The 14,534-nt window shown below is 41.2% G+C and overlaps 1 protein-coding gene across 1 annotated transcript in view; it reads right to left on the bottom strand.

Moving 5' to 3' along the window:
• Window positions 1–4,893, bottom strand: part of prpf38b (pre-mRNA processing factor 38B) — a 36,061-nt gene extending 31,168 nt beyond the window's left edge. Inside the window, exon 1 of the mRNA XM_070888251.1 lies at window positions 4,408–4,893. Within this exon, the coding sequence (XP_070744352.1) occupies window positions 4,408–4,647 (240 nt within the window). The 5' untranslated portion in view covers window positions 4,648–4,893. The remainder of the gene's footprint in view (window positions 1–4,407) is intronic.
• Window positions 4,894–14,534: the final 9,641 nt, after the last annotated feature.

Here is a 14,534-nt window from a genome sequence, read left to right as displayed (position 1 = left end):
GGAAGAAAGGGAGGGAGGGAGGAAGGAGAGGGAGGGAGGGAGGAAGAGAGGGAGGGAGGAAGAGAGGGAGGAGGAAGAGAGGGATGGAGGGGAGGGAAAGAAATTGGATTTAGATATAGAGTCTTTCACGACACCAGACGTCACAAAGCGCTTTACAGCCAATGAGGTACTTTGAGTGTAGTCACTGTTGTGATGTGGGAAATGCTGCAGCCAATTTGCACACAGCAAGCTCCCACAACAGCAATGTGATAATGACCAGATAATCTATTTTTTTGTTATGTTGATTGAGGGATGAATATTGGCTAGGACACCAGGAATAATTCCCCTGCTCTTCTTCAAAATAGTGCCATGGGAATATTTTATGTCCACCTGAGCGCGCAGACGGGGCCTCGGTTTAATGTCTCATCTGAAAGACTGCTCCTCCGACAGTGCAACACTCCCTCAGCACTGCACTGAAATGTCAACCTAGATCTGTGTGCTCAAGTCCCTGGAGTGGGACTTGAACACACAACCCTGTGACTCAGAGGCAAGTGTGCTACCCACTGAGCCAGAGCTGATATTTCTATTGAGATTCTACATATGGCAGATGCAATTTAATGCAGACAAGTGTGAAATCATGCCTTTTTGTTTTAAAGGAAGAATGAATGGCAATATAAACTAAATGGCACGATTTTAATGAGGCAGCAGAAACAGAGACTTGTATGTACTCAAATCTTGGATGGTGGCAAGACAAGTTGAGATGGCTCTTAAAAAAAGCATATAGGATCCTCAGCTTTATAAACAGAAGCATGGAGTACAAAAGCAAGGAAGTTATGGAAAACCTTTATAAATCAATTGTTAGGCCCCAGCTGGAGTAGTGTGTCCAATTTGCGCACCACACTTTTAGAAAGGATGACAAGGCCTCAGAGAGGTTGCAGAGGAGATTTACGAGAATGGCACCAGGAATGTAGGACTTCAGATAGGTGGAGACACGAGAGAGGCTGGGTTTGCTGTTCTTAGAGCAAAGTAAGGGGAGATTTAATGGAGGTGTTCAAAATCATGAAGGGCTTTGATAAAGTACGAGTAAATGAGGGGAAACTCTTTCCAGTGGCAAAAGAGTCAGTAATAGGGGGACACAAATTTAAGGTCATGGGCAAAAGAACCAGGACGAGATGAGTATTTTTTTTTTACGTGGCGAATTGCTCTAATCTGGAATACACTGCCTGAAAGGGTGGTGGAAGCAGATTCATTAACTTTCAAAAAGGGAATTGGAATACTTGAAAAGGAAAAAATATAGGCACAATGGCCTCCTTTTGTGCTGTCATTTTATGATTCTATATGAAGAGAAAAGTGTGAAAAAGTCCATTACGCTCGATCCAAACACAACACAGCCACTTACACTATTTGCCCACCTCCTGCAATCAATCAAATCCTACTGTTTCCAGTAACCCGCAATTTACCCACAGTAGCTGTAAATGCCATTCCCCCCTCAGGAACTCCTCCAGCTCCCTTTTGAAGAATTACAGAGAATCCACACTGAATGCATGCTGTGGTATACAAAACCTCTCTCCACTGGAACTGAGTCCAATGAAGTCCCTCACCTGAATACCATAATAGTGCAAAAGTGTAGAAGCAATGAGCAAAACAAGAACTTTGGCTTGAGCGAACTAATCTTGAAACTTTTGAAAATGCTCCAAATGTATGTGAAATTAATATTCCTCTGAATCGTATTGAATTTTGAAACTTGGGATGCTCAGTGGAGGGAAATTTAAGCTACAAGTTACATGTGCTTTGTTAAACCCACTCCGTAAACTCAGAAAAAGATCACTTCTTAAAACGTACAAATAAAATTTGATAATCGTTGATACAGTGGGGCAAAATTTACGGTCGGCATACTACCGCTGAAATTGATCACAAGTTCAGGATTTCCACTTGCGCTAAATTCGGAGCTTACGATCTGTCAAGTTCTGAATAGAAAAATGATCCGCTGCGACTTTCAAATCCTCATTGCTGGTGAAAAGTTGGGCTAATTGCCCACCAACTGTGCATCAATTACGCTGGAAAATTTTACAGCTGGTATGTGCAGGTGCAGAAGCCTGTTTGCACAGCGCAAGGGGAGCGAGGAAGAAATTAGACAATTATATAAATAATTAAAATTGAACACATAAAAGCACCTTGCATCAACCTACCAGGCAGCTGTAAAGGCTCGGTTTGAGGAATGAGATTGTTTTAATCTTTTTTTTCAAATCTTGCAGTCTTCCAGTAAATAACTACAATTTCCTGTGCTTTTTAAAGCCAAGTACCGTACTTGTCAAATAAATACACACTGTTTAATTTACAAGTTGATTGATGTCAGGCATTGCCGATTTCTGTTTCCTGATTGACTAGTGAAAGGAGCGCACCCCAACTGATCCCAGGTACAGTTACGCACAACGGTGCACATGTGGGACCCACTATGTTGCGCACAACTCTGCAGCATTTCAAAGTAAGTTTTTGTTTGGGGCCTCGCAAACGTGCGGATTTCGTTTGGAGGTCAGCAACTTCAGGGCCAGTATTTCCCAATCATTTTATTATACAGAAGAAAAATCATACAGACACAACCCAAAGTTTTGCCATTAAATGTACCTCTTGAAAGTATGATAATAAATGGATAAATAAGTACTCTTCTGGTAGACTAAAGCATGTTAGAGGCATAAAATACTTATAGTTGCAGTAGCACATGTATCAGTCTCTGAGGTGCTTCCCCCGCCTATAATAAATAGTTCAACATAGTGTAGAATATACTCAATGAATGTGAATCTACCATCTGAATTGCAATTAAATCACATGAAAGCCCTGTATTTAATGGGACATTGTTATCCATTATCAAAGGAAGTAAAGGTATCCTAGATACAACAAATCAGAAAACCTTCAACATTACACTGATAAGTATTGGTATCCCCATTTATAATATGGAATCACTTCCAGTGTCAGCAACTCAATAGAATTGGTCAGCTGCTTACAGAATTCCCTACATTTATATTTGGCAAGGCAGAATAAGCATTTACAACTCCAGCATTCTGACAGTGTAACTTCCAATATCAGCACAGGGCAACATTAAATGTTTTTCTGCCATATTGGAGCCCAGAATAAAATGGCAGCTCCAAAAGGCCCTTGCCAGGCATGTATTCGATCTTGATATTGCCATTATAAATTCTCACATCCACAATAAGAACACAAGAATTAGAAGCAGGAATCGGCCATACTGCCCTTCAGGCCTGCTCCGCCATTCAATAAGATCATGCTGATCTTCGACCTCCACTCCACTTTCAGCTCCACTCCAAAAATCTATCTATCTCAGCCTTGAATATACTCAATGACTCAGCATCCACAGCCCTTGGGGTAGAGAATTCCAAAGATTCACAACCCTGAGTGAAGAAATTCCTCATCTCAGTCTTAAATGGCAGTCCCCTTAGCCTGAGACTATGCCCCCAGTTCTAGATTCTCCAGCCAAGGGAAACAATCTCTCAGCATCCATTATGTCAATTCCCCTCAGAATCTTGTGTGTTTCAATGAGATCACCTCATTCATCTAAACTCGAGTGTATAGGCCCAATTTACTCAATCTCTAGTCATAGGACAAGCCTCTCATCTCAAGTATTAATCTAGTGAACCTTGGTTACCACTGCCTCTAAGGCATACATGTCCTTTCTCAGATAAGGAAAACTGGACACAGTATTCAAGTGTGGTCTCACCAAAGTCAATGGAAACTATCCATTAAACGGGTCGCACTGAAATTACACCTCCCACCGGCATTTATTGCGTGCGCGCGCCTCGTTTGCATTGGGATTTTCCATTGCACATAGGAAATTATACTGGGAAAAGTTGACAGGATTTGTCCACAGCCCTAAGAACAAATCGTTTATATTTGTTACATACATTATATACATACATTTCAAGATTGACAGGCTATACAATAATTCCATCCAACATACTAATGCATTATTCCCTATTTAAATGCTGCATATTTTCACCAAATTTATCTCATTACAGAATATGATCTGGCAGGGACATACTCAACTACCGAACCCTCTTCTAAATCTCAGCCGCGTTGGTAGCAGGAAAGGCCGGTAAAGGATAAATTTACAACCCTCCAGCTGAGTTCAGTCCTTATAAAATGAGACTTTTCGAATAAAAGAGGCGATTAAACCATCCCTTTAAACATTAGTGTGTCCGTCCATTCCGGACGCTACTGTGTATAAACAAAAAAATATATTTTATATTTTTTTCTGCAGCCATCCTGGCCTTGCACAAGACCGAACACATCATGGCCGTATGGAGAAACCAAACATGGCGCCGCTACTGGACCCGAATCTACTACTACAAATGAAACGGCGGTAATTTGAGGGGGGGGGGGCCGCGGCCTAGAAATTCCCAACCGACCTCTTACCTTGAAGTAGATCTCATCCACGACCTCGTGGTAGGTTTTTAGTTCATACAGCTGCACTTTAAAGTAGGGCGAGGAAAGGATGTTGGTGAGGATGAGCGGGTTGAGGTTCATAGTCTTCTCGTTGCCCCACAGCGGTAGCACGTTGCCCTGTTTGATGGAGGAGGCCGGCTTGGCGCTTCCCCCCGCTTGCTGCGGCGGCTGCTGTTGCTGGTGGTTTCCAGTGGCCGTTTTGTTAGCCATCTCGCTTCTGCTGCTCACTCCCGCTCACAGGAGGAAAGCTCTGAGCATCAATGCGCGTTTGTTCGCTGGAAAGAACTGCGAGACTTCAGAACCTTTGACAATTTTTAAATACACATAACTTACCGCCCGATTGGGTTACTCGCAGAATTTTTAAAAAACGTAGTTTTTTTTGTTTTAAAAAAGAAACTATTTCACACACGTCCTCTTCGCCAACTTAAAAAAAACACAAAATGGCGCCCACCACCTCGTTCCGGTTAACGGAAGTAAGGTGACGTTACTTGACAGACAGTTCCAACAACCAACCGAAAATGCGATAAGGAACTATCTGTTGAGAAATGACCAATAGGGAAAGCGGAGACGGAAAGGCGCCGATAGGGGAAATCGTTTCATGCGTCATGATGGTAACGTGCGGGCAGGGATTGAGCAGCTGTAACTGCCGGGGAGTTATGGCCCAGCAGAGGGAGGTGCAGTTCTGAAATGGTTGGTGCTGAGGGCGGATGGTTTTCCTTTTGATTTTCGGCCAACGTTTTTTTTGTAGATTTTGGAACCACGCTTTTCTCGTCCTAAAAATGGAAGGTTGGAATATTTTTATTAAAAAAAAACGGGCGATTGTTGGAAATCTGAAAGTTCAAGCTGCAGGTTCGTCAGAATGGGAAATACACTCTTGCTCCATTCGAAATATAAACATCTATTTCCTTTCACTTGTCTGTTGCATATTTCCAGAATTTTCTGGACTTACTCTCAAAATCTGTGCATTTCATAACACTGTCCATTATTCTGTGACTGAGTGCCCTTGGTTTGTTTTTATACATACGAGTGGATCTCGAGTATTGACCATGGTAAATCAGGCAAAGTGGATGTCTTTCAAGAGTGAGTTAGTGTTGCTATAACTGTAGAAATGGGGATCTACAGTTTCTGAAGATTATGAGGGGCCATTTCGTCATATAAGTGTGCAGCTGCAGGTGAGGCTGTCGCTTTTTACTGGCATAGATCTGGGATGGAGGTCCGTATTTGATGGAGCAATGCTGGGGATTGCAGGTGTTTGAACGCACTGAGGGATTATTTGCTCTGGCATCAATGCGGAGGGGAACCTGAGGTTTGACAAGAGAGAGGCGTGTGGTGTTTGGCTCACAGGTGGATTCTTGTAGTTTGTCATTAGTGAGGGGACAGCTGATCTAAGTATTTAAAATTACTAAAGGCATCAGCAACACTTAGAACGTTTAAAGTGATGAGATTGTGTAAAAATTGGGGCCCACCCATAAACTGAGAAAGTAGTGAGTGAGATTGCATGTTTGGAAGTTTCACTTGCCTCAAACAAAATTAGGGCTCATGGGATTGGGGTTAAGATACTAGCATGGATTGAGGACTGGTTAACGGACAGAAAAAAGTAGGAATAAACGGGTCATTTTCAGGTTGGCAGACTGTAACAAGTGGGGTAACACGAGGATCGGTACTTGGGCCCTAGCTATACACAATCTATATCAATGATTTGGATGAGGGAACCAATTGTAATATATCCAAGTTTGCTGATGACACAAAGCTAGGTGAGAATATAAGTTGTGAGGAGGATGCAAAGAGGCTTCAAGGGAATATAGACAGGCTAAGTGAGTGGGCAAGAACATAGCAAATGGAATATAATGTGGAGAAATGTAAAGTTACCAATTTGATAGGAAAAATAGAAATGCAGAGTATTTTTTAAATGGTGAAAGACTGGGAGATGTTGGTGTTCAGAGGGACCTGGGTGTCCTTATACACGAAAGTTAACATGCAGGTACAGCAAGCAATTAAGAAAGCAAATGGTATGTTGGCCTTTATTACAAGAAGATTTGAGTATAAGAGTAAAGATGTCTTGCTGCAATTATATAAGGCCCTGGTGAGACCGCACCTAGAGTACAGTGTACAGTTTTGGTCTCTTTACCTGAGGAAGGATATACTTGCCATTGAGGGAGTGTGATGAAGGTTCACCAGACAGATTCCTGGAATGAGGGACTTGTCCTATGAGGAGAGATGGAGTCGACTAGGCCTATATTCGCTAGTGTTTAGAAGAATGAGAGGTGATCTCATTGAAACATACTAAATTCTTACAGGGCTTGACAGGATAGATGCAGGGAGGATGTTTCCTCCGGCTGAGGAGTCTAGACCCAGGGTCACAGTCTCAGAATTAGGGGTTGGCCATTTAGGACTGAGATGAGGAGAAATTTCTTCATTCAGAGGGTGGTGAATCTTTGGAATTCTCTACCCAAGAGGGCTGTGCAGACTCAGTCTTTCAAGACAGAGATTGATAGATTTTTGGATATTAAGAGAATCAAGGGATATGGGGATAGTGCAGGAAAGTGGAGTTGAGGTAGAAGATCAGCCTTGATCTTATTGAATGGTGGAGCAGGCTCAAGGAGCCAAATGGACTACACCTGCTCCTATTTCTTATGTTCTTGCCTCAGGACGATGGATGTGTGGAACAAGATTCCAGAGATGATTGTGAAGGCCACAAAGCACTGGTTTGTAAGTAACAGATCTCTACAAACTTTGGATTTGGTGTTTATAATTGGGCTTGCAATTGTATCTATCTCTGATTCTCTCTCTTTCTCACTCATAAGTCAGTAAATGGAATGTTTACACTTTCTATCAAAAATACAGGTGATAATACGCTATTTTTAAACAAAAGGACTCGTATTAGGATGGAGAGGAAAGATCTCTCTCTCAGATGGTTAATTTTTCCAACAATCAACAAAACAAGTGATATTAAAATGACAATTAGAGGCTTTGATTGCTTTCAGAATTCAATTGTTTTTAAAGAACTCCAACTCTCAAGTTTGATGTGCTTTATGAATTTCTAAGAGTATAACTCAAACACCTACTAATTAGTAAAAAAGTCATGTTTCTCTCTCATGCATGCACACTCATATACATCCTTGTTTTTTTAAAAGGAAAATAAAAACTTTGTCTGAATAAAGCTTTTGAAATTTATCCTCTAGTTTTTCAAATAATTTTGATAACTAAATCGATTTTGTTAGAGATTGAAGAGGGCCATTCCATCATTAACTCACTTAAATGCTATCGATTAATCTTGGGGAAATTGCTTTGCCTGCTTCAGATGTTGAACCAGTTAACAAACCACCACTGTGGTCAAAAATATCACATACAAATTCAGGCTCATGACAAAATTCAAAGGTACAAAAACAAAATCTGTTGTTATAAAGGTTATCGATTATCCAATACCGTCTTTTGGAAGAGATGTTAACTCAGGCTACATCTGCCACAAATAAGGATCACATGGCACAATTTGAAGAGCCAGAGAGTTCTCCCACTATCAAGACCAATCTATCAACACCACCAAGACAGATTATTTGGTCATCTCATTATTTCCTTTGTTCCTATTTTTTCTTCCCTCTTTCTCATTCTCTTAACTTTTTCTTGTTTACTTTTCATTTGCTAGTTCTCTAAGATTTTCGACCTGTTCTTTTGGGGGGAAAAAAGTCGTCTCGTTTTCTTGGGCTCTCTGCCTTTTTTTCTCTCTCCTGCATGGCCAAATTTTTCTCTTTTCCCCCCCCACCCCCCCTTTTCTTTTTGTTTTACCTCTAACCAGATTCATATGATGTGCTGATATAAATCTCAAAATTAAGGGAAATTATTACTGCCCTTGACTGGGTGCATCATAGGGCAACAACAATATTGGTTTCAACATTTATTGCAAAAGGTTAAAGAAATGGGGCATGACTTTAAGCTGATCCTATGGAAGTTTTCAAAATTATGAAAACAGCTGATTTTAGTTCAGGGTTGGGTATCCTCTCTCAAATCCATGCTTTCTACAGTGATACCTCCAAAGGTGGATTATCAAAAAGGTTGATTCTGGATCATAAGGAGAATCACCAGTAAAGCATTGAGAGAAAATATTTATTAAAAGACAAGTTGTAATGACACCTGTAGATGAATGGATTACTGTATGCACGCACAAAATTGAGCGTTTCATTGTTGAAGTGCTCTATTGTAAGTGGGGCATGGTGATCTTGGACATTAGAAATGCCACAAATTTAAGAATGTTGGTTGCATTTCCTTTAATTTATACAGTTGATAGTTTGTTTTTCCAATAGTAATTAGCCTCCTAAGGAAATCTCAGGTGCAGCATTTTTAGCAACCAATGCTATCTATATTAAATTTGGTATATGAGACATAAATTTCATTGAAAACTCAAGTATCCACAACACTAAGTGGTGCTGCGATAGATGTTGAAGGTGTTATCCTGTGTGACGAAATAGCTGCTATTTTATAGTGAAATTAGATCATTGTGATTGCATAATCTGGCCATGTGGTTCCTGAAAATCACTCAAAATTATTAATGGAAATTGGTTTTCATCTGTCATTTTTTCCTAATAACTGGCCACTAAAAATGTCAATGAGTTCAAACAAAATAAATTCAAAAAGGTTACATAGGTCACAATAGCAAGATTAACTCTTACCAACTGAATATTACTCTTTTAATTTCCACTCTACTGTTCTGCTAATATGACAAGTATCCTTATGTAAGTGTCTTGCACTGGACTGACCAAGTTTCATTAATTTATCCATGATAGTCCCTGGATCTCTTTCCTGATCAACACAATTCTGTTAACTGTGGCACTTTTGGTTCCTTGATTCCACACTACCTATTTTGCACTTATCCGCATTTAATTCCACTTTTATTTTTATCCGTTCCTGGGATATGGGCGTCGCTGTTAAGGCCAGCATTTATTGCTCATCCCTAATTGCCCTAGAGAAGGTGGCAGTGAGTCGCCTTCTTGAACCGCTGAAGTCCGTGTGGTGAATGAAGGTACTCACTGCTGTTACAGTGTGTGTTCCAGGATTTTGACCCAGCGACGATGAAGGAACGGCAATATACTTCCATGTCAGGATGTTGTGTAACTTGAAGGACAACTTGTAGGGCGATGGTGTTCCCATGCTCCTGCTACCCTGGTCCTTCCAGGTGGTAGAGGTCGTGGGTTTGGGAGATGCTGCCGAAGAAGCCTTGGGGAATTGCTCCTGGCATGCTCTTCTACACTCCTTATTGAATCAGGGTTGGATCCTTGGCTTGATGGTAATGGTAGAGTGAGGGATATGCCAAGCCATGAGGTTACAGATTATGGTGTAATACAATTCTGCTGCTGCTGATGGCCCACAGCGCTTCATGGATGCCCAGTTTTGAGCTGCTAGATCTGTTATAAATCTATCTCATTTAGCACAGTGGTAGTGCCACACAACATGATGGAGGGTGTTCTCAGTATGAGGACTTGCCACGTATTGCATAATTTCCCTGAAAGCTCTAAATTATTCTTGTTGCAATGCTACTCATTATTTGCTCTGCTTTCCATTTTGATTTCATCTTGCAAGTTTGATATATTTTGTCCAAGACAATAAAAATATTAGAAGTAACAACGATCTTGTTACAAATTTCTGGTTTAAACGAGATTTTTTCATATTAAGAATCGCTGGTCATCTCGGTAAGTGGATCCTGTGTCCCCTACAATGAGGCTTATACTTTTACTGCCAAATATCTAGTTATATGCTAGCATGACTGGGGGGGTGGTCGTAACAATAAGACACTTTGTTGTGTGCACTGTGTACGAAAACCTTGCAAGTGCATTTCTCCTTTCTCCCGGAAGGTACAAGTATTCAAGTGAGATGAGGCCAATTATGAACCAGCAAACTGGTTAATGTTGCAACAGTACATTTTCAGTGAATTTACAATCTGTATCCTAACACTCCTTACACAAAAGTAGCCATTGATATTGGTTCAGCTTCACTTATGAGTCAGTATTCATTTGAACTGACTGGCATTAATCTTCAGAAGGGGCCATTGTCTGCCTCTCTGACTTCAAACTCCATTTTATTGCAGATTTATTTTGTGTTGTTGGCAGTTAACCCTTGTGGGCAAAATGTAATCTAAAAGAGGTGGCAATATCTCAATATAAATTAACCCTAAATCCTTCCAAGATCAAAAAGGCAAAAATCTCAAAACACGACTGGTCCTGAGACTGACCATAAGGTACCATTTATAACCACTTCCTGAACTGAAAATTTCCTATTTACATTCGCCTTCTTTTCAAATCAACTTTCAATTAATTTTATTTTATGACTCCTCATTTTAGCCCATAATCAGGGATGTGGAACTCTGTTGAAAATGAAGTAAAATCACCTGCATTTTTCCTGACCACCATCTTAGTAATGTCTTTGGAAAAACTCTAGCTGGTTACCTAAATGTAACTTCCATTACCTCAATCAATGCTGATGGCTGTCTTTTAACAATTTTGAATTTTCATGCATGAATTCCTGTTCCTAATTGCTTTTCAGCAATCTCTGCTGGAAGTCTGCATCTGTTGATATAAGGAGGGAATAGACTGAACCTTGACTGAGATCTCCCATAATTGAATTGGCTGCTAACACTTGATATTGAGCTAACCATTTGAATGAGGTGATGAAGGGCAGCTGGTACCTGTGGAACCATACCCCAGTGAGGAGTCAATGAAGAAAGGAGGGGATACATATTTTTTGATGACATTCCATTTATAAATTGAGATTATTCAAATAATTTTGGGTGATTATAAAACCTAATTTCCTTTTAGATTTTTACTTTCATACAAGAGTTTGGCAATTCCTTGCTAAATAGTCTTGAACATAAGATATTAGCATTTTTTATCCTGTGGTGGTTTTCAACTGGATTCTCTTAATTCCATTACCTATTTAAGCATCTTAATTTTTAAATTCATATTGTGTAAGATTTTGCAAACCACATCTGAAGCATCCTTTATTGGATAGCTGATTGCTAGCATGAAATGCACAGTATTTTATCGAACACTGTTGACATAGATGTGAGCCATTATAGTATTCTAAAAATTTGAAATGCAAACTTTTAATTGGAAAGAAAACAATTTTACAAAATATTTTAATACGACTTATTAGTTCTCCTCTATCTTGATATTACAAATCAATGACAAAATGTGCACACCACCACAAGGCAACTGCCAAAGGTGTTCGGTGAGAATGCTGTACGCCAGTTGAGTTCTTCCTCGTTTATCCTGTGATTTACATTATAATTTTTGTGGATTATCAAACATAAATTGAACTCAAAGGTTGATTGTTAGAGACCTCTCACTACATCTTTGAACATAAACAAACGACTCACCTTTTTCGTGTACTCCCATAATCAACACAATTATATATGTGTTCAGAGTTTCAATGATGCAATCTGAACTATCACCAATTGCAGCTGCAATTACAAGTAAACTTGGTCATGTAGGAACTAAATAATGATTTCCATTGATTCATTTCTGGACTGAAAGCTTTGCATTTCATGACAGTAATTTTAGTCACAAACGACCAGAAATGTGTTTTCCACAAAATCCAAAAAGTTTAATGAATCGGAAGTTTTTGTCTGCAGTTTTTGAAAGAGATCCAATCCAATGTAGAGATTACAATGAATTGAATTTGTATAAGATGACAGGGAGAAAATATGTTGTAGATGGTGACATTTTAAAAATAAAATCTCCCACTATGCTTTTTAAAAAAAAAATGAGGAGTAAATCTAGCTAATTTTTCTCTCTCAGCAAAGATGAAATTAGGGCAATTGTAGTACCATGCCACCGTGCCAAAGATCAGTCAATTCAACCTGACCTGCAGTCAAACATCGAACTGTGCAGATCTATACTACTTGAGGCATTTTCCACCAAGCTACCTAGGGAGTAAACACAAAACAGCTCTGTTAGTAATAAACTTGATTCAGGTAGAAAGAAACTGTTATATATATGTAAACTTGTATATACTCTGTACAGCCACCAGAGGGCTCATCCCCTGGAGTTCCAAGGGATCCCATAATCCTTTGGGAGCACAGGTATTTAAGAAGGCCTCACAGGTTGGAGAGGCACTCTGGAGACTTGACAGAAGACTGTCACACTTTACTTTGACCTCAGTGTTCAGTCTGACTCTCCATACATAACAACTGGCGACGAGATACAGATAGCGAACCCAAAGATGCAGAGAACAGTGGGCATCCTGGAGAAATTCTCGGAGGGAGATGATTGGGAAACATTTGTGGAGCGACTCAATCAATACTTCGTGGCCAATAAGCTAGATGGGGAAGAGAACGCTGCCAAACTAAGGGCGATCCTCCTCACCATCTGGGGCACCAACGTATGGCCTCATGAAAAATCTGCTCACTCCAGCGAAACCCACGGAGAAATCGTACGACGATTTGTGCACACTGGTCCGAGAGCATTTGAACCCAAAGGAAAGCGTTCTGATGGCGAGGTACCGGTTCTACACCTACAAAAGGTCTGAAGGCCAGGAAGTGACGAGTTATGTCGCCGAGCTAAGACGCCTTGCAGGACATTGCGAATTTGAAGAACATTTGTATCACGTGCTCAGAGACTTTTTCGTAATTGGCATTGGCCACGAAACCATACTTCGCAAACTTTTGACTGTAGAGACACCAACCTTGAGTAAGGCCTTAGTGATAGCCCAGGCGTTCATTGCCACCAGTGACAATACTAAGCAAATCTCTCAGCACACAAGTGCTGCCACAAGTACTGTGAACAAAGTGAAGTTGTTTTCGAATCGCAACATTCAGGGCAGGTCACACATGCCTGCAGCTGCACGTCCGCAGATGTCTGAGTCCACCATCAAGGGTGATGAATGCTAGGCCATTGACACCTTGTTGGCTCTGCGGGGGTGATCATCATTTCCATTCATGCCGATTCAAAGGGTAAGTTTGCAAGGGCTATGGGACACCAACAAGTGTGCAGGTGAGCTGCAAATCCTGTTAAACCTACAAACCACCATGTTGCAGAGGGGGACAGATCCACGGAGGATCACGACGAACCAGAGCCTCAGACTGAGAAGGCAGAGGTACATGGGGTGCACACATTCACCATGAATTGTCCCCCGATAATGCTGAATGTTGAACTAAATGGACTCCTGGTATCAATGGAGCTGGACACAAGCCAATCCATCATGGGCAAAAAGACTTTTGAAAGATTGTGGTGCAGCAAGGCCTCAAGGCCAATCTTAACTCCAATTCGTATAAAACTAAGAACTTACACAAAAGAACTGATTCCCGTAAGCGGCAGAGTTACTGTAAAGGTCTATGATGGAGCGGTGCACAAGCTACCACTCTGAGTGGTACTGGGCGATGGTCCTACGCTGCTTGGCAGCGGCTGGGAAAGATACGCTGGAATTGGGATGACATCAGAGCGCTATCGCCCACTGATGACACTTCGTGTGCCCAGGTCTTAAACAAATTCCCTTCACTGTTGGAACCAGGCATTAGGAAATTCCAAGGAGCAAAAGTGCAGATCCACCTAATTCCAGGGGCGCGACCCATCCATCACAAGGCGAGAGCAGTACCGTACATGATGAGAGAAAGGGTAGAGTTCGAGATTGATCGGCTGCAACGAGAGGGCTTCATTTCACTAATCGAGTTCAATGAGTGGGCCAGCCCAATCGTTCCTGTCCTCAAGGGAGACGGCACTGTCAGAATCTGTGGCGATTACAAAGTAACTATCAATCGTTTCTCCCTGCAGGACCAATACCCACTACCAAAGGCCAACGACCTTTTTGAAACGCTGGCGGGAGGAAAGACGTTCACGAAGCTGGACTTGACTTCAGCCTACATGACGCAGGAACTGGAGGAATCATCGAAGGGCCTCACCTGCATCAACACACACAAAGGTCTTTTCACTTTTAACAGATGTCCGTTTGGAATTCGATCAGCGGCGGCAATATTCCAGAGAAACATGGAAAGCTTACTGAAGTCGGTCCCGCGCACCGTGGTCTTCCAGGACCACATCTTGGTCACAGGTCGGGACACAGTCGAGCATCTGCAGAACCTGGAGGAGGTTCTTAGTCGACTCAACCGCGTGGGC

The sequence above is a fragment of the Pristiophorus japonicus genome, chromosome 8 (genome assembly GCF_044704955.1).
Source record: "Pristiophorus japonicus isolate sPriJap1 chromosome 8, sPriJap1.hap1, whole genome shotgun sequence".
NCBI classification, from domain to species: domain Eukaryota; kingdom Metazoa; phylum Chordata; class Chondrichthyes; family Pristiophoridae; genus Pristiophorus; species Pristiophorus japonicus.
The sequence above is the reverse complement of the archived record's forward strand: the minus strand, read 5'-3'. Positions and strand labels throughout refer to the sequence as shown.